General features: G+C 50.2%; 1 protein-coding gene across 6 annotated transcripts in view; it reads left to right on the top strand.

Annotated features, from left to right (window-relative positions):
* The window catches only part of TBC1D16 (TBC1 domain family member 16), a 31,666-nt gene extending 12,322 nt beyond the window's left edge, over nucleotides 1-19,344 (top strand). For 5 of the 6 annotated variants that reach the window (XM_084298407.1, XM_084298404.1, XM_084298403.1 and 2 more), the window contains 9 exons: nucleotides 8,854-9,051; nucleotides 9,884-10,031; nucleotides 11,102-11,269; nucleotides 11,964-12,112; nucleotides 12,864-12,998; nucleotides 14,064-14,250; nucleotides 15,401-15,580; nucleotides 16,483-16,629; nucleotides 17,353-19,344. In XM_084298407.1, the coding sequence (XP_084154533.1) occupies nucleotides 8,854-9,051; nucleotides 9,884-10,031; nucleotides 11,102-11,269; nucleotides 11,964-12,112; nucleotides 12,864-12,998; nucleotides 14,064-14,250; nucleotides 15,401-15,580; nucleotides 16,483-16,629; nucleotides 17,353-17,598 (1,558 nt within the window). In that variant the 3' untranslated portion in view covers nucleotides 17,599-19,344. The remainder of the gene's footprint in view (nucleotides 1-8,853; nucleotides 9,052-9,883; nucleotides 10,032-11,101; nucleotides 11,270-11,963; nucleotides 12,113-12,863; nucleotides 12,999-14,063; nucleotides 14,251-15,400; nucleotides 15,581-16,482; nucleotides 16,630-17,352) is intronic. The other variant, XM_084298408.1, reaches the window with a different exon arrangement.
* Nucleotides 19,345-22,929: the final 3,585 nt, after the last annotated feature.

Genomic DNA, 22,929 nt, shown 5'->3' with positions numbered 1-22,929 from the left:
TGCCCTGCTAAATTACTCGGCATCCATTTCCCCATCAGTAAAGTGAAACTAAAAGCCTTTCTTTACATCCTGGTGACCAAATAGCATCTGACACCCATACAGTGTCTTTCAACCAGTACTTCTGAAGTTATTTTAACTGGCCATGACATCAGATCTATAGCAATCGGCTGCTGAAGCACTTAGTGCTCTGGAAGTGATGGTTTTAATTTTTTGTGATCTCTGGTTAACAGGAGCTTTCCCTAACAGTGGGTGGTAGAGCTGCAAAAGGCATTTCACTGCAGCAGCTAACCACACTTGTTACCTGATTTGTTACCATACAAAAACACTGAAGAGGACAAATTCTGGCACCGGTGTGCTTCACTGACCAGAGGCTGGGGCGTCAGTCTGTGGTCAGGGCCTGGGAGATGAATGAGCCACGGCTGGAGCTGTGCCAGCACAGCCACGGTGATGGAGCGGCCGCCAGCCCGTGCTCCATGGCTGTTGCTGCAAGAAATGAGTAGAAGCAAAGAGCAACGTGGGCAGCGTGGTCACGGGTACCAGTAGGCCTATCCCTGATTCAAAGAGCAAACGTCCTTCATAAGAAAGGAATCGTTTTAGTAGCTAGTAGCAAAAGTAATGAAACCTCTTCGTAACGGAGCTAAACTGTGGCATGGTTCTCATGCTCCTAAGCTGACATGAATTCACATGAACAACTATTACAGAGAGTTTAGGCAAAGCACATGCCACAAGAAGAAAGCCCTTTGGTGCACTTGATGCAATTTCTGCAGATGTGTTGCACATCCTGTTGTTCAGCCTCTTCCCAGGGAGCTAATCAATAAATTACCTCCTCAGGAGGGAGCGGAGGCGCAGAGCTGCGGAGGGTGGCAGCAGCTGCAGGAGCGGGTGGTGACAGAGCGGGCGGTGTTGCATCATGTTGTTTTGGCAGCTCACCTTTGTGCTTTTCAGACCTCTGCAGAATAAACGGGAGGCAGCATTACAGGGGAAATGAGCTGAAATTAGCGTGAGCTGGCAGGAGCTCTGGAGTCATCAAGAGGCTGGGAATTCATCGCTGTCGTAACAGAGGTGATTATGTTCTTAGGACCAGGGGAATTGGTCAGTGACTTCAACACCTCCTGTAGGGCCATGCAGCACCTTGTGTCATGCTGTCTTACTTCTGATGACTTCAGCCTCGGGGATGCGCACAGGGAATGCCACTCTACCCCTCACTCAGGCCCTGGGTTAGGGCGATTGATCGGTGATGTAGCGCTGAAGTACCTCATTCCATTCACACCCAAACCACTGCCCAGCAGGAATATCCCCAAATCCTTCTTCCCTGGATCTGTGGGGGCAGGCTCAAGCCCCGTGCAAGGGGGGAATTTCAGGGCCACTGAGCTGGGATGTGGGAGGACAGCCTGCCTTGGCTACTTGCTGTCAGCGCACCGGGTAATCCATTCAAGTCCTTACCAGCTGCAGAGCTGAGGAGGTTGGACAGATCCAAGAGATTGCGGAGGCATACGGCTCTATCTTGCTTTATATAAATATTTGAACAGCAAGAACATTAATTATGGCAGGTTTGGTTTTTTTCTCCTCCGTTGGTTGGCTGCCAGCTTTCTGGGGAAGAAAATAGTGACAGCTAACTGGAGAGCTAGAGTTACAGCTAGAGGGATTGTGCAGCTATTTATTTCGGGTTTTAATTGAGGAACAGGCAGCGACCGGGCTGAAGACGGAGGTTCCCTCAGCTCGCTGCTATGGAGGGGGAACAGCTTGGCCCGGAGCGGCCCCCGAAGGCTGCGGGGGGCTGCGGGGCTCCGGCACGGGGCAGGCAGGAGCCGAGACCCCCGGGGCCGGGGGCTGGGGGCCGGGGGGAGCCTCGGGGCTGCCTCCTCGGGCCGGGCTGGGCGCTGCGAGGCCGCCAGGGGGCGGGCGCCGATCGGCCGCGGGGCCGGGGCCTGAGGGCTGGCGGCCGGGGCCTGGCTCGGGGCCTGGCGGCGGCACCGGGCGAGAGGCCGGGGCCGAGCCGAGAGCGGCGGCTGCTGGCTCGGGAAGGCACCGAGCCCCGCAGCCTGTTCCCAGGGTGTCCCCGCGTTGCTGCTGTTACTTATTGATGGCATCGCAACGGCCAGAAACCCTGAGCGAGAGCGGAGATAAATCCTGCTGGCGGGTCTCCATCGCTTTGTGAGGGAAGAATTGCTTTAACTGGATCGGAATAAAGAGCACGGCCCCTCGAAAAGTGCAACAACACTATATGCAAATAAATCTGCGTGGTCTCTGTCTTCTTGGCTCGGTCCGTGCAATTATACCAGCATTAAGCATTTACAATAACTCCGAAACATGCTTTTAGCCAGCTCGCCTTTTTCCTCTCCCTTTTCTGCTACTTGAAGAAAGCTTTCCCCTTGGGAAATCCTCATTGTCTTGTGGCAGCAGTGAAACTCTCGCTGGGTGGTGTTGGCTGTGCTAATACTGGGTCAGCGGCAGTGCAGAGTCCGGGGAGTTGGTTAACTTTGCCTGTCAGTAGAAAGTTCCCCCTGAAATTCCCAATTCATTGCTTAGAGCCAAGTGTACGAGAACAAAGGTAATCTTCGGGGCTTTCAAGGGACCGAGGTTTTGAAGGCTTGATTGTAATTAGCATAATTAGTGTAGAATTTTATTTTTGCATGGATAGAACTGAAAGAGAAAAGCAAAATAATCCATTGATTTTAAATATAAAATAAACACTGGTAAGAAAGGTCCCCTTTTCTCGTCTGGAATAGGCTGAAAAGCAAACATTCTTTTGGGGGCTTTGCTGAGAAATCACTTTTTCCATCTAAGGAATTTTTTTAAGTGTTGCGTTTCGATTGATTTATTAATGAGCTAAAGCCTAGGCACGAGGTGCCCCTTCTCTGTATGGATTGTAAAACTCTGCCGTTCAGCTTTCGGAATATTTTCCTTCCGTAACGTGAAGGTAACATTTGCATCATTGAGCAGTGAATGCTCGGCTCTAAATGATTTGTTGTGTTTGGCTTCTCGGGAGCTGTGTGTATTTTATTCATAAGCATCGAACTGCTATTTCTGCCCTTGCCACCTAACTGCAACAAAAAGTCACAGAGAAAAACTTGCTCGGGTTTTACCTAAGCAGCCTACACCTGTCCAGAAGTCTGAGCTGTGAAAAAAAGATTGCTTGTCTTGTAGCTGAACGAACGCATATATCGCATTGCAGACTTTGGCTGGATAAAAGAGATTAAAGCACACATTAATTCACTACAACCCTCTGATTTTTTTTTTCCCTTCCCATTTACATTCAAAATAATCAACTCGAGAATTCTCCATTTATTTTGTTTTCCTTTCGGTTTAATTTACAGTGGTTCGGGGCAACCCTTCGGAGGTGAGCTGAGCTGCTTTAATAACGCTCCCCTATTGCTGCCTAAAATTGCTTGGCTTCCCTTCATGCCCCAGGGATGTGGAGGAAGGGGCCGGGAGGCAGCAAAGCGAGGAAAAGGGCACGGGCAGGGTGGGGGCACAAGGGCTGGCGGCCTGGAGACGGGGTGTCATAAGCACGGGTGGCAGGAGCCCTGTAAAACAGCAAATTGTTTTGATCTTTATTTCTCAAGGACAAACCAATTACGCCTATCAGAAGGCAAAGCTGCATAATCGGGTTTCCTTGAGTCCCTCGTTGCTTTTCTGTTAAAATGTTTTATTTGTCAGGCTGGCGTTCGTGGAGTTGATGTTAGTCCAGAGCCCCGTCCGTGGTCGTGAACTTGCTGTTCCAGCCCAAGGTCAGAGGACGGATGCTGGGGCTGCTGCTCTGGCACGGTGAGCACCGATTAGGTGGCCGTGTGTCTGCAGCTGGAGCCACCGACCTGCTTCGAGCTCCTTCCCCAAACCGGGGCGGCAATGGATCCCAGTACATTTGAGATGAAACCAGCTTGTTCTTTGAATATCCGTAATAACATTAATGATGAGTAACTAGCAATAATACTCTGACTTTTAGAACTGCTGTTGAATCTGCTTGCTGGTGCTGGGCATGAAAGGATACAATTATTTTTCATAACCTTTTATTTTCCCTTTACGGCAAGCTAAGCAAAGCAAGTTTGTCAGAGGCAGAGTGCTCCTAATTTGGTCTCCAGTGACCTCTGGCACGGTGATTGGCAGTCGGCTGTCAGGAAGGAACTTGTGCCTGTGAGATAGAAATGAGCAGAACAAATGCCGTAGGACAGCTCCAGTTCCCTCGAGGACACGGGCTAAAAAAGGTGAAAGAAGTGCAATTACAGGAGGTTTTCAGCACAGAAAGTTAATTAGCTACTAAATAGCGTTTAGTGCAGTTCAACGTGGGGAAATTTATGTTTTGAAAGCAAACAGATCAATGGCAAGCCTGTGGAACAAGCTTTTGGAAAGTCCATGTTGACATTCATGTACTTTGTACCCTAACGTCCTGTGCAGTTTTTCACAGGTTTCCCTAACAAATAGAGTTGGGTTTGTTTCCTTGGGTTGGCAGATGTGTAGGTACACTTCCACACCAGGATGTTTTGACATTTAATGTCAGGGATTCTGGTCGGGCTTTCATCCGGGCTCAGTACCTTCATGCCTTTTTCCCTGTTCACTGAGGTCAGCATAAATTGATTCTGTTTGGGGTCTCTAAGGCAGAGGAACTTCAAATTCCAAATATTTTCAGTCAGATGGTGAATTTAACATAGTTCTTAGCCTAGTTACCAGTTCACACTGATCAGAGGCGAGTAGCTGGTGTGACTGCAGGGTTTTGTTGTCGACTTTGGGTTTGCGTGGCCGTGCTGCCCTGTGCGTGTCCTTCCATCCCTTCTCTGCAGCGTCATGAGCAGAAATATTTTGACAAAATGTTTCATTCTAAATTACCAATCCATTTTCTTTTGCACTTCTTTCATATATTGCTGAAATCAGCATGTTTCACAAATCGTTATACATGCATATTGTCAAGGACACTCTCTTGTTTATCAGAACAATAGATTTGGGTTCCAGCTACCCAGCACAGCCTCACTGGGTGCAATTGCTACACTAAATTTTTAGGCATTTCAGGATAGCTTTGAACTTTTATTGATGGATTATTTATTTGGAGCTATCTGTCATGGGCGGTTTAGGCAGCTGATGCTGCCGTGAGCTGTTTCACCTTGCTGGAAAGAAGAGGAACCTGGAAGGTCAGTGCCTGTGCGGAATAGTGGAGAAACAGAGAAACGCTAACCCCTGGGGAGGAAAAGGGGCATGTAATTCCCATTACACGGACGCTCATACATTATGATGATACTTATTGTCTGTAAACGACGCTTCACAAGCCGGCATGCAGGAATAGACGGGGCTGTTAAGGGAAAGCTGTTATTACTGAAGGCGTGCTTTAGTACCGTGGTGCTGGAGAGCCAACTGGTGAGGGTTTGGCTCTTGCAAGAGGCTCTGGGAGTCGGCTGGTGGACGCCGACAGCTTAGATAACAGCCACATCCCTGCCGAGATCTTCAGCCCCTTTCCCTCTTATAATTACATTTGTCACATCTTGTCATAAAATGAGTTATTAGATCTTTGTTGCTGAAATAGCCTTCCCGTGTAATGGGTGCAGGTCTCTGCCCTGGTTCTGTAACAGGAATAATAATTGGTTTCGTGTCTCTTTATGCCGTAGGAGCACAGAAATGCTTTGACCGAGCAGTAAGTCAGCCCTGCTGCTGCTCGCCGACCCGTGCGGGGCCGGAGCAGGATCCTGCCCCAGCAGGAGGACGGCACTGGTGGCACCTGGACGTTTTCCTTCTCAGGGGCAGCCAAATATCCTGGAATGTAGCTGAGGTAGTTTGCTGCAGCTGATTGTTGAGAAAATACATCACCGCCGGATCTTGCTCACCGGCAAGCACGAGATGTATTTAGTGACAAGAGAGTAATGGGGCTTAAGCAAGGAGGAAGGTGGAATTGGAACCATGCCTATGGCCGTGGGGTTCCTGCCTCAGGGTTTGCTAATCCTCCTTGTAATTTTGTTCCCTGTCCCTTCTGTTCCCGTGGGGCCTTGCACTTGTTCTCCCGTGTTGCTGAGCGGTGCTGCCCGCTAGCTGGTGGTCTGCTTTTCCTGGATGCTGCGACCCAAAGTCTCCCTGAACTGTTCCTCCAGCTATTTGCCTTGCCATGCTTCAGCTCCCTTCTTTTGCAGGGCGCTGGTGTAAATCCCTCATCTACCAGATATAATAGTCTGGCCTTCATAAATAATAAATTGGAAAATTCTTCCCCTGTGTCTGCATATCTTGTGTGCCTGGATAGAGGACTCCCCAGCAACCACAGAATTAGCATTGAGCATACTACTTGTTGCTACTTAGGAACAGAATGATCTCAATATTAAAATTCTTTTAAGAATAAGGCCAACAGTTTTGAATATTTTCATTACTTTTTTTCTCCAATGATTATATACAGGAAAAAGTGATGCTGCACACTGAGTTTTTTCCTCAATTCCCACAGTGACTAAATACACACAGCGTATGAGGTGGCGCTCTCTGCATCTCTGCTAAATATGGACGGACGTGTTTGTAGATCTCTCCAAAGGGCATGGTGTGCACAGGTGTCTCTTTCAGATTTTGTACTCTACATCAGTGAAAGCACTGGAGTTTCCCTGAGCTGCACATCCGAAGGCACTGCGCTCGTGCTTGTTGGCTTTTTGCTGTCCAGAAGGGGTAAATCCAGGCACACGTGTTGCTTCAGATGGCTTCTCTGTGTGTCAATGCCTGCACGAGCTTGTAACTAGTGACTAAAAGCAAACTGTAAATATTTGTCTGGAAGAAACATTTCCAGAAAGTAGAACAGTGCCAGCACCTTTGTGCCTGGGCTCTGCAGCCTCTGAGCTACAGGTAGGTAACGGCGCGCCTGGAGCAGGTTTTGGTTGCGCAGCTGGCAATGCCCTCCTGTCTTCAGGAGATGCACGGTGTCCCAGCTCCAAGCAAGCCCACCCAGCTCTATCCCTAAATACCATTTCTATCCCTAAACACCACTTCTTGGCCGTTCCCTCCCTGCTGGTAGCTCAAGGTGATGCTCTCAAACCGTGGGCTCGCTGCCTGCTGCAAGGAGGGAACCGCACGACAGCGCTCCCGCAGAGTCCTCCAGCTCCTTGTCACACCGACCAGTGCATCTTTGCAAGAGTTTTAGAAAATTGGTTGCCTCTGCTTGGTCTTTAAGCTCCTTTGAGTCATCTCTTCCAGGAAAATCCTGTGTAACCAGCTGTGGCTGTTCCTGAGCGTTGCTTCACAAATACCAGCTGCTTACAGCCAGCCGGCCAGCACGGGTGTCTTGCACCGGGGCTCCTATTGCTTTTGCATTACCATGAGATACAGAGTGGTTTAGGAGTGTTATGGTTTGCAGCTTTATCTGAAAATAACGCTTGATTTTTCACGAAGGCGGGTACAGTTTTCAAGGAAAAGTTCACAAGTTGCAGGTGATGGCGTGTGGCTGTGTGAGACTGGATGTCTCCCAGCATCTTACCTACATAAACTGCTGTCACTCTTCTTTGAGTGAGTTCGTGTCTGTCCCGTGATCTCCACTCACACGGCAATACTGCAGTGTCACTTCTCAGACCTCCACCCTCGCATGGCTTGAATGCCATTTTGCTTTGATGCTTCCTGAAAAAACGGAGTAGCAGAACCTCACGAGCAGGGCCACGAGGCTGCTCTTTTAGCTGAAAGTGAGACAGCCTTGGTCTCATCTACATAATGCTGCAGACCTCGAGAAGGGGGCTTGGGGATTTATTTCCCATGCGTGTGGGCGCTGAGGTTTCGAGCCAACCATTTGAACTAGGCTGCTCGCAGGGGCTCTGTTAAAAATGTAACCCACAACTAACTGGGATGTCCGGGAACCTGGCCATTGGAATGCAATGACCTGAACCATGGGGAGATGCTGCAAAGGGGGCTCGTCCCCGTGGAAGAGGCACTGCAGCCAGGCTTGGAAGGCATACTGATGTGGTGTGCTGCAGATGCATGCTGAGTGTGTGATTTTCAGCGTTCAGTGCCTACATTGTTAGATAAGCGGATTAGAAAACATTGCATAAAGTGGCATTGCAGGGGGCTGTCTTTATACCTGCTACTCGCCTTGTTTTGCAAACCCTGATTTCACAGCGGAACCCATTCAGAGCTTGCGCTGAGATTGTTCACATGTATTGGCCTTTTTAAGAATCAAGGGGTCACAGTTTCAGATTCACTTAATTCTCAAAGCAGTGATATTTTTCTTTTGGGATTGGGGCTGGTGGCAGGCATGTGTTTTTTTTTAATCTAGACTCAGTTTATTCATAAAGATAGGTGTCTGGGGCTCTGTGGGCTCCTGGCTTACTGGAGCATGGATGGATTCCCTTTCTCTGCTTTGTGGTGGGCGAAAGAGCTCACGTGTGATTTCCCACTCCGTAACTCTCCAAAGTTCCAAGTTTTCAAATGGAAAGCATTTGTCTGAAGGTCACACTCATGAATCCAGGCTTGTTGGGCCCATTTGCAATGGGGAAGTTCAGGGGAAGCACCTTTGGATCTCACTGGGTTCGGAGAGCGTTTGCCAAACGTGGATGTACCTGTCCCTCCGTGCCCATGCCAAGCGGCTGAGCTGCGTGCTAAGGGCTTGCTTCAGCTGGGGGCGAGCTGATGCTCACATCTTGCCCTCTCAGAAGTGTTTTCTGGGGTGGTTTTCACTCTCCCCAGTTCTGTTGACAACAGACCAAAGCTAGGACCGTTTGCTGGGACAGTAGGGAGTTGATTTAAATAAAAATAATTTAATCGCTCTCGTAGGCTGTCTGTTATTGATTCCTTAGACCTGCGCTGAATTCTAATCTCAGAGCTCTGCCAGAAGATTTGTAGCTTGTAGCACCCGTGGTTGTTGCGTGTAACTGCAGTCTCTGGCTGCTCTTTTCTCCTCCACGCTCTCGTCTGCAGGGACACGTGTGACAACCGCACCACCTGCTCCACCAGCTCCGCGTCCAGCCTCGACACCAGTGCCCAGTCCCAGGAGAACAACGGGCAAACGCAGAGCGCCAGGTGGGATGAGCAGCAGAAGGTCTTTGCCCTCGAGCAGATCTGCGGTGTCTTCAGAGTGGACCTGGGACAGATGAGATCCCTGCGCCTTTTCTTTAGGTAACGTCTTGTTTTTCTCTGCGGTGTCTGTGCGTGCCCTGGAGCAGTGTGCAGCGGGCTCGGTGGAGGCAGGTGGCTTCTGCAGTCCTCGCTGGAAGGCTTTCCCTAGTGGTCGTCTCCAGGAAAGCGAGTGTCAGCCTCCCCCAGGAGAGTTCTGGGTTACAGTAATAGGGCCTAAAGGATTTTTTTTTTCCCGAGCAAGGTGAAGGTGCTGATGCTTCTTTCAGCTGTCTCAACAAAACATGTTTAAAATAGCCTGGAGGTGTGGAGAACATCTCTTTGCCTGTGGTACCTTTTCTCTTGGCTGCCCCTCACTGGTGCTCCCCTAGAGTCTAACTGCTCTTAGTCTCTTCAATGAGCTTCCAAATTATTACAGCAGTTAAAACGTTTTTCAATGTTTCAACATTTCAAAACATTTTTACTCTCTCTTGTTGCTCTCACTCTCTGCTTCCTTAGAGTGCTGTGCACGACCAAGTCCACGCATCTCTAGGAGCTGACTTTGGGAGCTGGCTTAATGTTGCTGGGACAGATTCCTTGTGTTTTGTTTTTTTTTTTGTTCTCTGGGGAAGACAAAACGTAATTCCGTGATGTGGTGGAAGGGTAGAAGTTGCCAGGCACAAGTGAAGCTCCTTGAGGAAATGAACTTGCAACAGTCCTCTAGTCACTATGGCCACATCCAGAGCTGTAAAATGGTTTCTGCCCCATTTGAAGGGACAACTTCTTTGTAATTGCTTTCCTCTCTCTGTCATCTGATGTCTCCCCTTCCTGCTGGGCCTCTCCCTGTCCTGGGAAACGAACGTGGGTTGTTCTCCCTGCTTGTTTTGTCCCACAGCGATGAGGCCTGCACCTGTGGACAACTGGTTGTTGCAAGCCGGGAGAGTCAGTACAAGATCTTCCATTTTCACCATGGTGGCCTGGATAAGCTGTCGGAGGTGTTCCAGCAGTGGAAGTACTGCACAGAGACCCATCTCAAGGACCAGGTACCTGGCCAGGTTCACGAGGCGAAGAGCTTCTTTACTGCAGGTGTTTCACGCTCAGGTTCTCAGCCAGCAGAAGGTGTTGGAGAAACAAAGCTGCGAGTTCGCGTCACCGAGTCGGGCAGAAAGCTACAACGTGCTGGAGATTGTTAGGACGCAGCTGCAAGTCAGATGTGAGATCTCTCTTGTACTCACTTATCCTCCTCCATTCCTGTTCTGCCTGTGGAATATGGGGGAAGATAAGCCAGAAAACTCGCTTAGGTAGTTATTTTGCTAGATATGGCAACCAGACAGGTCAGCGTTGTGCTTTAGGCATGTAAGGTGGTTGGGAATCTGCAGTGGTAGGTCTGAAATTCTGTCAGAGTCTTTCATCCATTTTGTGAAGCATAGCACACTGCATTTGAAAATGTTTTGACAAGGCATCTTGCCATATTTTGTTCAATCTACATACAAATGTGATAAGAGCTCTTTAATTATCTGTTTAAGATACTGTATGTGCTTATTAGAAACAGTGATTTTTAAATTTCCATCCTTCCCACAGAGCCCCCTGCTGCTTTTCTTATTATGGTCGCATGGGCTCACTTTTTGCATTGAACAACCTTTGATTTTTAAATTAAATGTCAGCTGCAGTCTTGCACTGGGATCATGAGTGCCCTTAGAGAGCCTGGCAGTGCAGTTCCCTGCTTGCCTAACAGCAATCCCTTTGTATATGGCCAATCATATGTAATTTATTGCAGGCATTCCTGGCAGGGTGAAGTTTTGCTGTAAGCAGCATTAATTCAGTTTCAGGTCAGGGATAAGACTGGGGGAGGAATGGAAACAGTTTTTTTGAAAGATGAAGCTGTTTTGTGGTACTCGGATTTTTAATTATTCTAATCACTCTCGCTATTGTAATGATTGGAATTAAAAAAAAAAAAAACTCTCTCCAAGTACTGCGCCTCAGTGCTTAATCCTACAAGAACCATGCAAAAAGGTTTTCCTGGTCTGAAAATGGCTGGGTTTCATACTCTGCTGCTATCTCTGGCTCTTGCCTCCATTTTTTGTTTTGTTTTGTTTCGTTTTCCCCCATTCAGCAGCTTACTGATGAGAAAACGTGCATGCAATTCTCCATCCGTCGTCCTAAGCTGCCCTCCTCGGAGACCCACCCGGAGGAGAACACGTACAGGCGTCTGGACGTGTCTGCCTGGCTCAATCACCTGAACGAATCCGGGCAGGTGGAGGAGGAGTACAAGCTGCAGAAGGTGAGAGGGGTGGCTGCTGCTGCTGCTCTTTTGATCTGCTCTCTCCTGCCATGGAGTGTGAGTCCCCAGGTGGAAGCTGCGATCGTTTGCTTTCATGCTGGGGGCATGCGCTGGGTGTTTGAGAGCATAAGGACTTGCTCCCAGTGCTTGGCTGGAGGTCTTGCTGGGACCACAGCTGGGCCTGCTGCAGGGCAGTGGAGCACCTCTGTGATGGAGGAGGGTGTGCTGTCGGCTCCTGCAGCCCGCTGGAATGAGCAAACCAAAGTGTTGGGTGGTTGGCACCTCTGCAACAGTGGCGTGGACAAATCAGAGAAAGAAAAATTGAGATTCCTGTATGAAATAATGCAGGGCTTGCAGGGGAGCACTGGGTCCAGGTCCTGAGAGAGGAGTTTGCAGTGAAATGCAGTGTCTCCAAGATTGGGGATTAAGCCGTGACATGAGAACGACACGTTAATCATAGAGCCTCTCCAGGGGGGGTTATTGACATTGAAATGAGCCCGATTTGTGTCTCGTCTGGGAATAGAAGGCCAGCACTTTCCCTCTAAACATGTGCAAATTGCAGGAGCTTGAATCAAGGCGTCACTTGTCAGGAAAGAACTGCAAAGCCACCAAAGCATAGTAGCAGGCAGTTTCTTGTTGCTGTTTTTGGGAATGTTAAAACTGAGCCAGTCATAACTTTTGCTCCTTCTTCCAGGCCATTTTCTTCGGTGGGATTGATATTTCCATCCGTGGGGAGGTGTGGCCCTTCCTGCTGCACTACTACAGCTATGAGTCCACCTCTGAAGAGAGGGAGGCGCTGAGAGTACAGAAGAGGAAAGAATACTTTGAGATCCAGGAGAAAAGGTAATAGATCAGCTTCAGCCTCTGCTGCTCATCTCTCCTTAGGTCTGAAGTCAAATGGCACCACAAGTGACTTAGAGTCTCTGCCTGGACAGAAGTGCTGGGTGCAGGAGGTGTTGGCATGCACAGCTGACCTTGTGCGGATCTGGAGCTAATACCATACAGCTCAAGTATTATCTTACCTGGGTTCTTGAAACAGGCTCACCACTACCACGTAGGGAAGCTTATTTCAGACTACAAGCTTGACGTGCTTGGTTTAGCACACTAGAGGTGAAAATGGGAGTGCGTGTTTCTTTATAGATATATCTGTATGTAAAAATAGGGACGAAGTTATATCTAATTCAAGGAAGTAATTTCTGCAATAACCGTACATTGTAAACTACTTGTGTAAATTTAAGCTGGAGAGAGACAGTCAAAATATTAATTAGGAGTCAGTCAAAACAGAGTGGTGAGTTCTGGTGTGCCACCCACAAGGAGCAGTGGAGAGCATTTTCAGCTGCTCCTGAAGTGGAGTTTATCACAGTAAACATGTCGTGTCATCCCATTCATAACTCAAGAAGCTCCTTCTAGTAATCCCTTTGGACAGAAAATGTGCTCTTCCAGGCAGACCTCTTGTCTCTTTTTCAGCTGGTGAGAAAACTCTGCACAGAAATAGTTTTTCTCTTAAAATTGAAGCTGAAATAAATCCGTTTGTTCCTTGTGGCAATCATATTCCTATTGTGTCAACATACTCCTGTTGCTGTTCAATTTTCAGGCTTTCAATGACTCCAGATGAGCAGAAGGATTTCTGGCGTAAAGTACAGTTCACGGTAGACAAAGATGTTGTGAGGACTGATCGCAGCAACCAGTTCTTTCGAGGGGAGGACAACCCAAATGTGGAAACAATGAGGTGAAGTGGCTGATCCTAGTGTAGAAAACCCATTAATCCCCCTGGCCCAGGTTGCCTCAGTTGCTGCTTTGGGAATGCTGAAAAGCATCATACATATAGTGGCTGGTACCAAACAATGCAAAACCACTTTTTACCTGGTACTTTCACTGCTTCTTTAGCCATTTACTTGACAATATAACCCTGCTCCTATCACCTTGCTTCCATTCATACGTAGGCATATAAGAGGTGTGAGCCTTCTGTGGCTGTGGGGGGTAGTGAGTGCTGTAGTGGGGTCATGGGCAGTTGCTTTGGTCTGTGGTTCTCCTGATGGGGTGGAGGACCAGCACAGACTGCCTCATGGCTGTGTGACTTGTAAATGTGTGCCTATGAAACCGCTGGATTTTATCGAACAGGATGGCTCGGAGCCTCATGATTTGAAGTGTAGGCATCACCTCTCCTTCTCCATGGCTCCTTCATTTTTGTCATCTTAGTCTATGTAAATTCTCATTTTCTGTTTATACTCTGGTGTCTGTGTACACAAAGCCTTCTGCTGGAGTTTTTTTCACCACGCTGATGTTTGCAGCAGGGGTTATCCGTACGTGTTACAGCACCTTACAATAGTGTTGTGTGCCTTTGTAGCTGAGATAAACTGTGGTGCTTGTTCCTTCTGCACTGCTCCCAGTGGGCTTGCCTCCAGCTGGAAAACAAGAGCCTAAGGCGTTCTGTTCAAATCCACTGCCTCAAACTGCTGTATGCTGTTCAGAGTCCTTGTCATTCAGCAAGGAGTCCCTCTGAATTAATCCAAAATGCTGTAATCCTGGTGTTTGCGTATCTTTGCTATGCTTCTGGATACATTTCTTGTAGGGAAAGCAGTTCTGCAGGATGCAAGATGCTGTACAGGTGCTCAAAAAGCCTCCAGGTGGAATTGCAAGATAATCTTTTAGACAGCAGGAGTGATCTGTTACCCTTTTGCACTTGGCCTGACTCAGACTGTATTATAGGAGCTGGGGTGGAAGGGCCGGGCACACGCCAAGCTGTGATGAGCCTTCTCCACATCTCACCTCTCCGTTTGCATGTCTTCTCCAGGAGGATCTTGCTGAACTATGCAGTGTTTAACCCAACAATTGGATATTCCCAAGGAATGTCTGACCTGGTAGCCCCAATCCTGGCAGAGGTCCTAGATGAGTCGGATACGTTCTGGTGCTTTGTGGGATTGATGCAGAACACGATCTTCATCAGCTCACCCCGGGATGAGGATATGGAGAAACAACTGGTGAGGCTGAGTGCTGAGCTGTTTAGTCCTTTCTTTAACTTCTCCTTTCCCAGTCAGATTAGAAGAATGCCCACCATAAAGCAGTTGTCTGGGCTGTTGGTTCGAGCATGCAGAATCACACTCCAAGGCTACAAAATACCTGATGGATAAAATTAATCCCAGGTGACTGAGGCACTCCAGGAGCAGTTACAGCCAATAAATTGTCAGAGTAAAATTGCCTCGGCTACACTGAAGGATGCTGATTCAAGGAATCTTTTATGATCAAATGTATTTAGGATGGTGCTTTCTTTTTCTCTGCACTGCTCTCAGGCAGACAGAAGGCTCACTGGTTTGTTTCTTTCCTGCTTTAGGGGCGTTTGGTGTGAATGAGGCAGAGCAGTTGAACTACAGCCCTCTTCATGGGCTTTTATGAAGCCCATTTTGAAGCCTGTTTTTAATAAATTATTTTAATGATGTCCAAATGAAAAGCCTTGTGCATCTGACAGAATTACTTGAAGTAATGTCACCTTACTCAAAAATGGGAACTTTTTAGTTTAATATTAATTCCAGTAGTTTACTGGTTAAAAACCTGGAAAATACATTTTACATCTGAACAATCCTGTCCAGGTCACGATGGCACCAATTTAAAGTGGTAAACCTGTGGTGGAAACCTCATGGGACGCTGCTGGTGAGGTGCAGTTAGTTAACGTACAGATTTATCTCTGTAATGTGCCTGTAACAGTCAGCCTTTCTAAAATCATTTCCACATTGCTCAGCTTCTGCTGAAATGAAATATTGTAGATAGCTGCGTCCTTTCTTTTCTCAAGTTTTTAAGGCTCTAGCTTCATGCTGCTTCCCTCAGCCTGACTCTCTCCCCTTCTTTCTTTTCACAATGTAGCTGTCATGGGATTTTCTTTTCACCCTCCCTCCTTCCTTGTGAAATAGCTGCAGTGGCCTGGGAGCTCCAGCCACTAATGACAGACCCAAGCGTGCTCCTGGCTGTGCTGTAACAAGCTGGCTGCGAACAGGCCTGTGTGCAAGCTGGAGCTTTTTGTCAGAAGGGAGAGCCGGGGCCAGCCCTGCTGGAGCCCAGGTCTGGCACACGGTGGGGGGCTCGCGGGGTGGCGAGGGCGCCGCGAGGCAGCGGCTGAGCTGAGAGCATCTTTTCCAGATGTACCTGCGGGAGCTGCTGCGGCTCATGCACCCACGCTTCTACCAGCACCTTTCTTCCTTGGGAGAGGATGGTCTGCAGATGCTTTTCTGTCACCGCTGGATCCTGCTCTGTTTTAAACGGGAGTTTCCCGATGCTGAGGCGTTGCGCATGTGGGAGGCGTGCTGGGCTCACTACCAGGTTAGACACTGGGAGGGGGGTACGGCTCACGCCGGGCAGCAGCCTGCCCTTTGCTGGGTCCTCACCCTCTCATTGAGTGTTGCAGGATTTCCCTAAAGGCTCGTAGTACCAAAGCATCCAAAATAAGTTTGATTGCAAGCATTCCCTCTTCTACAACACTTTCCTGCCTGGGACTATGACATGTTTTAGTCTTAGCCGTGCTCTAGTTTGATTTGCTGTGGCTCACCTTGAAAGAAACCAAAAGTGATGCAAACTGCAATGGAGCTGCCTCATTAAGGAATTGGGGGGCTCCTTTTACTGCCCACAGACCGATCAGCTCAGATGGTCCCCACTTCATTTAAAATGCAGTTTGTTTGCCATAGTACTGAATTCCATAAGTATTCTGACCATTTGCAGCCATGACACCTGAGAAGTCTTTCTCAGCAGCTTTAATTCCCTCTGGGCATTTTCCAGCAACCTGTGAGATGTCTCGGGGAGATTTGGAGTAGATACATTCGTGTTTGTAGATGTTACAGAGGGCCTGTAACTGTCAGAGGTGTATATTTGTCGAGCAGAAGGACGGATGCCTGCTTCTTTTACTTGGGAATGTCTGGGCTTTAAAAGGAGGCTTTCCAGAAAGTGCTGAGCATCCACTTCTGAGGTTCAGACTTCTCTTTAACAGCTGGACAGTGTTTGCTTTGAAAGCTGTGGTCCAAGCCATGCTCCCACACTTTAAAGGCAAGAGACTTTGACTCAGCCGTGATTCAGAATCCACCAGCAACTCACTTTCTGAGTACCACTAGGCAGAAAAACTGCCAGGAGCAGAAAATCCCTGCTAAGGACACGCTTGTGAAGGGTGGGGAGCTCTCTGCCAGGTCTCTGCCTCCACCTGCTGTAATCCAGCCCCTGTTTTCTCCTTGCAGACAGACTACTTCCACCTCTTCATCTGCGTGGCCATCGTGGTGATTTACGGGGACGATGTCATTGAGCAGCAGCTGGCCACTGACCAGATGCTGCTGCACTTCAGCAACCTGGCTATGCACATGAACGGAGAACTCGTACTCAGGAAGGTAAACGCCTGCATGCTGATGGGGGCCAAGTCTCAGGTCCAGGAGATGAATCAGAGCATCGAGAAAATGAGGGACTGATGCTTAATCTTCTGTATGCCCCTTCCTGTCTGGAGCCTGGAAGAACAGGATGCTGCTATTTGCTTGGAAGCAGTTTTGCAGAAAAAAAAAAAAAAGAAAAGAAAAAAAAAGAAAAAAAAAGAGGTAGTTATAGAGTGCCTAGGAGGTCACAGCACGGTTGGGGTGACCCTTGCACAGGCTCAGGGAATCAGCAGACAGAGCTGGTCATCTTTGTGCCAGGGTCCCCAGTCCATCTGGGGCCGGGGGTGACCACAGAACACGCAGGGTGCTGCAGTGGGCACAGCACCACCTCTCCCCGTGCTGCTCTCTGTGCAGGGAGGCCAGGGGCTGAGTTTGCAGTGGGGCTGGGCAGCAGAACAACCTTACAGGCACTGAGACGCACTGCAAGCAGCAGCACTGAGCCTGGACTGCTGCAGCTGAGCAGCAAATCCACATGTTGTGCTGCTGAGAGGCAGGAATCCGGTGCTGAGAGCAGCTGCTTCTAAATTCACCTGCTGGCAGCATCTCCAGCTTTGAGTTCAGGAGGAAGTTTTGGCTCCTGTAGCATAGCTGAGCTGCAGCATAGACAGGAGCATGCTGGCAACCCCTGTGCTTTGGACTCGCCCTCTGGTGACGAGGAAATGACTTTGTCTCTCTCCTCTCTAGGCGAGGAGCCTGCTCTATCAGTTCCACCTGTTACCCCGCATCCCCTGCAGCCTGCACGACCTGTGCAAGCTGTGCGGGACAGGAATGTGGGACAGCGGCTTCATCCCCGCCGTGGAGTGCTCTGGCCATCACCCAGAGTCTGAGAGCTGCCCGTACGGGGGACTGGCGGAAGAATCTTCTCCTAAACCAGGAAGCGAAGGCAAGAGAGGCTCGAGAACACGGGACGTCTTCGCCTTCCGAAAATAGCCGGAGAGGAACAGGGCGAGACAGCGGAAGAGGGAAGGGCAGGAAGGATGTTCATAGGAAAATATGCTGAAGAGAAAAATGGAGAGATGGCTTGGTGAGGCTCCTGGGAGGACTGAAAGGTGAAGAATGGAAGAGGAGTGGGTTCGGTCTACAGGAGAAGCAAACGTCAGTGCACGGTGGTGCAACCTGAGCGAAACGCAGCAAACCAGGAGCAGCGCCTGCGCGAGTTTGGATTTGGTTTTCTTAGAAACATGAAGTGTTTCTAGATCTTAACAAGGACTTTTTATTCTGCCTCTGGGATTCGACTGGTTAGCAACCAGAATTTGTTACTTGCTGATGAGAAATGAGAACACTAAAGAGGGCCAAGTACAACCAGCAGCATTTGTGGGTCAGGTGGAAGGAGCAGAGCTGTGGCAAAGCCTCTCTGCAGTGTCCCTTCATCAGAGCACACATGCACTCTTGCTTCAACCAAAACAATGCAGCTTAGTGGCTTCTCTCTAAAGCCATGACGATCATTTTAATTATAATCTGCCAAAAATAAACCTGCAAACTGTTGGGATTGCAGGGAAGGTATCTGCTCTGTTGGCGAGGAAGAACTGGTCACCTAAAGGTCTTGCCTCTTGTTCTTTCTTTTTTTATACAGTATGCCTGTCGGCATGTTGTTGCTTTTTAGTGTGTTTTGTGTTTTTTTTTTCCATTTGTACAGAAAGTGTACAGCCACAGGTCTTAAAGCACTGCTGTTCTGTAGGCAGGGGATTTCACAGCCACCTTTCCAAGGTTACTTCTTCATGACATTACAGCAAAGCTGCTTCTTTATGCTGACAGCCACAGACTTCAGACACTTGTTTATGGAATTCTGTTCTTCCCAGTGTATTTCCCAATCTGTTCCCTTTGGCTCTTCTCAATTACAGCATTTTTTCTGTCCTTATTTATCTTTGCTATAGGCTGTAGCAAATGTGCTCCGACTGGACTCTGGGCTCCTCAGCTGGTGCCAGTGGTACATACTCTTCCCCATACTGAAATGAAAACAAAACTTGGTTTGTTGTAGCCATGTTTGCTGAGCTGTCTTTGATAAACGTTTCCCTTGAAGTATTTTTGAAAGGACAGCACGTTTCCACTACTGTCTTCTATAAAACTTGCCACCACGAAGTGGAGCGGGGGGCCTTGAGCGCAGCTGTGTTGCCAAACACGGAACGACCTTACCAAACCCAGTGGCATCCAAAGGTGTGTCCTGAGCTTGTGCTTGTGCCAAACAGCCTGGACAATTGCTTCCTTTAGGAATGAAAACAGGTGAGGTGGCCGTGGGCTGTGCTGCCTCCGCTGCTTCCTTCTGCACAGCGTATGAAGCCTCGCAGTCTTTTCTTTTCCCTCACACGGCGGTGCCGCCCCGGCAGGGTGGGCAGCACGTGCTCACCTTTCAGCTCTGCCTGTCGGGTGTGTTTGTTTGTTTGCAGCACCCGTGGAAAACCCCGTGCCCACACCATGCTGCGGCAGACACCTGCACTGGACAAGCAGATTTCTCTAAAAGTCGTGCTGCTGGGTCTTCTCCCCAGGCTGCTCTGCGCCCCTGCGGGAGGTGAGGCTGCCAGCGGGGACCCTTCAGGTGAGACCAGGACATCCCCCGTGCTTTTGGAAGGGCACCAAGTCCTGACCCTGGGCAGGCACCACGCCAAAGAGCCGCTGTGAAGGAGGGAGTTCTTGGAGATTTATGACATTTCAGTGAATAATAAAAGTCTGTGTGAGGCATTTGTGTGCACGTTGCTGGGCAGGCTGGGTGCTGCTCCGGGTGGTCAGGTACAGGGCTTGGCTGGGGCTGGGGCTGGGCTGCTCCCACCAGGCCCCACTGCTTTCAGCCTGGGGATGCCCGGAGCTCTCCAAATAACTCGTGTAAATGTAGGCTGTAAGCAGGCTGCTGGGAGGCACCAGCAAACACCGACCAGAAGATCCAGAGCTGGTTTTGCTGCAGCAGCCGTGCCCAGCCAGTAGAAGACAATGGGAAGAGATGAAGTAGATAATTTCGGGCATTATTTTTCCACTATTAAAATGTCATTCAGCAATGTGGAAATCACTCAGGATTTGTTTAGTTAAAGGCTGCTGCAGTTCTCCCACACGTGGAAAAGCTGGCTTTGTGTTGGAAGCAGCGCTCGACTGCGTGGGAGCACTGCCATGGGATCGGTGTGCCACCCCTCCGACGGCTCCCCTGAGCCTGGTGCCACCCCTGGGTCCCTCCAGGTGTCCGTGTGCTCCCTGCTGCGAGCTTCCCTCCTGCAGTGCCCTGTGCTCCGCTCCCCAGGTCGGAGAAACCCTGCAGAGCTGATGGCTCGCTGGGACTGCTCCTGCCCTGGGTAACCTGGTTCCAAGCCCAGCCTGGTCGGTTGTTGTGATGCTGTTATTAATTCATGCTCCGTGTCCACTTTAAATCTTATGTCAGAGGGCAGTGGGGAGCTCTAAGAGCAGCTCAGCCCCGTCCCAGCTGGGCACAGCATCTCTCCTGGGCAGCCCGTCTTGCACAGGGGCATCCTCCAGCAGCAGCCAGGGCTTGGGAGCACCGCTTGTCCCTAGCCCTGCCCCAGCCTCTCACAAGAAATTTCTCAAATTTCACGCAACCTGGGCAGGCTCCGACAGCAGTGAGCAAGAACAAGAGAGAGACAAAATGAGTGGTGGGAGTCGATGGCTCTGTGAAGGATGGGGCGAGAGGGTTTGCCAGCACGTCGTGGTCCCCTCTGGCTGTGTCACCCAGCGGTGGCACAGAGGGAAGGAGCCGTGTCCTGCTTTGGGTGAGGCCGGAGCTGGGGCTGCAGCACCCGTCTGTGTTGGGTGGAAGAGAAGAGAGAAAAGAGAAAAGGAAAGAAAAAAAAAAAAAAAAAAAGGAAAGAAAAAAGATGAATCTGGGCCTTGCAAAGTAGTGAAGTGAATCTGAGAAACAATGACCCTCGTGTGGCTTCTCTCCTGAATTGCTGCCCTGTTCATTGCATTAGCTGCAGCCAGCAGCCAAAAATAGACCCTTGCAAAGGTAAATAGTCAGCATAAGCCTCTTTAGGCAGCCTTGAGCCGATACGTCCCCCTGCCTCCTGGTGCTGGGGAGCAGGGAAAAAGGGAAAACGGAGCCGTGGCTGGCAGGGATGGGGCTGTGGAGCCCAGGGCAAGGGCAGCACCGAGCAGGGGGCAGTGAGAGGCTTCACTTCCCCACGGCTTTAAGCTTTAACCGGGCTGCAGACCAAGGCCCTGGGCCGGCACCGGGGCAGCGGTGTTGAGCCAAACTGCTCCCGGAGCCTCCTGCGGGGAAAAACACTTCCATCTGTGAACTGGGGCAAGGAGGCGGCGGGGTGAGCTCGGTCTCGTTTTAGGGTGAGCGATGTGTTTGGACGCGGCCGTTTTGTTCAAGGGACGCTGTCTGTCAAGTGAGAAATTACAGCTCAGGAGAACAAAGAGACTCACCTGAGTTATTACGAGCACCAAAGAATTTAGAACCCAGCTTAGCTTTCCCCCCATGGGCTGGCTGATTAATCTTCGTGTCTCTCTGCTTGGGTCATAAAAATAGCCCAGCCTGGCTGCCTTCCGCTCGTGGTCACATCCTGCTCCGGGCGCTGGCCCAGCCCTGTCCTGTTTGTGCTCAGCGCCGCGGGGAGAGGTCCACGCACCTCCCGTTGCTCACATTTAGGAACTAAATGCGTGGTGAGGGCTCACGGCGCCGTGGAAGAAGAGGTGCCAGTGCCCGAGGTGTGCACCGAGGCCACCAAAGCCGGGAGGGTTTGGGGAGGCTCCACTGGGAGGCTCGGGGCCAGCAGCGAGGCTGCTCCTGGGCTGCCCACGATGTCCTGGTCGTCACCGCCGGCCACTTTCTGGCCATTTTCTCTCCCTGGATTTACTGCAATGAAGCACATCCGTAACAAACCATGCTCCGGCAGCTGTTACACCTGACGAGGTGCAATGGGGTTCTCCTTGCACTTCACCAAGGAATTGCCTCTTCCCAGTGGCAGCTGAGGACCAGCCTGCCCCAGGACAGGGCCGCCAGCCCCCAGCCCCACTGCAGTTGTAGGGTTCTTCTTTTTGGGGCTGGGCTTCTGGGCTGGGGGCAGCGTCTGTGGACCAGCACCAGCGCAACATCCCTCTGTAACACTGCCCTCCTGCTCCAAACGGGGACACTTGAAATAAATACTGTGCTTGAAACTGATAAAGGAAATGCAGTTGTTAGAAATACGCAGTGCTAGAGAGGCTCTGCAGAGAGGAGCCGGCCATGGGCTGCCCTTCCTGGCCCCTCAGCAGCACGCTAGGCATGGAGAGCACGGCTTGGCCAGCGGAGTGCCGGGCTGTGCAGCTCCCACTGCGGCACCAGGAAGGGCAGTGCCCAGGGCAGGGGCTGCCCCAGCCGTCCTCGGGCTCCTGGGCTCCTTCGTGCAGCCTGGAGGGATGGAGGGATGGAGGGATGGAGGGATGGAGGGATGGAGCAATGGGGATGGAGCGATGCAGGGATGCTGCGACCGACCAGGCGGCGTGGCCACGTGCAGCTCCTCCAGGCTTCTCTCCCCCAGACCAGGGCATCCCTGCCCACCCCTGAGGCTCTGCTGTTTTTTTTTCAAACCTGTCATTGTCTGCAGGCTGTTCTCATTTAAAATGATCTTTCGCAGCTCACCTTTAAAACAAAGCCCGAGTCTTCCCATGGGAAGGGAATATCAAAGAGGTTTTTCTCTTTTCCTCTGTTTCCCCTTGCAAGCCTGGTGCTGTTTTGTTCACAAGCTTGCACGCCTGCAAATAAATAAATAAACAGAGACATACCATGGTGCGGTGGTACAAAAAGCAGGAAAACAAAACAAAGCTAAAGCAAAACGCCTCCTCCTTGTAAACTCCTCAGGGCCATCCTCGGGCCGTGGCGTGCCAGCAGTGAACACCCAGGGTTAGGATCTGTTTTCCAGCAGGAACCTGCTCCACCCCATTGCTGCTCCGGCTGCGGGCCACCAAATGCCCACATCTGTGTTTTGCTGGACTCATGGAGTTGCGCCCCAACGATGTCATCACAACTCTAATAAAGGTGCTTTTTAAGCAGAATTCACCGAGGTGCTGTCCTTGTGCGAGGTCTTCAGCACCCAGAATTGCCTTTGAGGAAGCCGCAGGCTGCGGCCGGGCCGGGTGCGCTGAGCTGTCCGCGCCCCTGGGGCCTGTGACTAACCCGGCCACATCAGGGGTACCCCAAAAACACATCAATGAGCACAGGGACAAAGCCAGATGAGGTAACCCCATGAAAAGGACCTGGTCTGAACCAGCATTTTTGGTGATTTTGATTGACCAGAGTTTTTTCCTGAATGGCAGAGGTTCCCCAAGCACCCCCAGCCC

The sequence above is a fragment of the Netta rufina genome, assembly GCF_964035555.1.
Source record: "Netta rufina genome assembly, chromosome: 19".
NCBI lineage: Eukaryota > Metazoa > Chordata > Aves > Anseriformes > Anatidae > Netta > Netta rufina.
The sequence above is the reverse complement of the archived record's forward strand: the minus strand, read 5'-3'. Positions and strand labels throughout refer to the sequence as shown.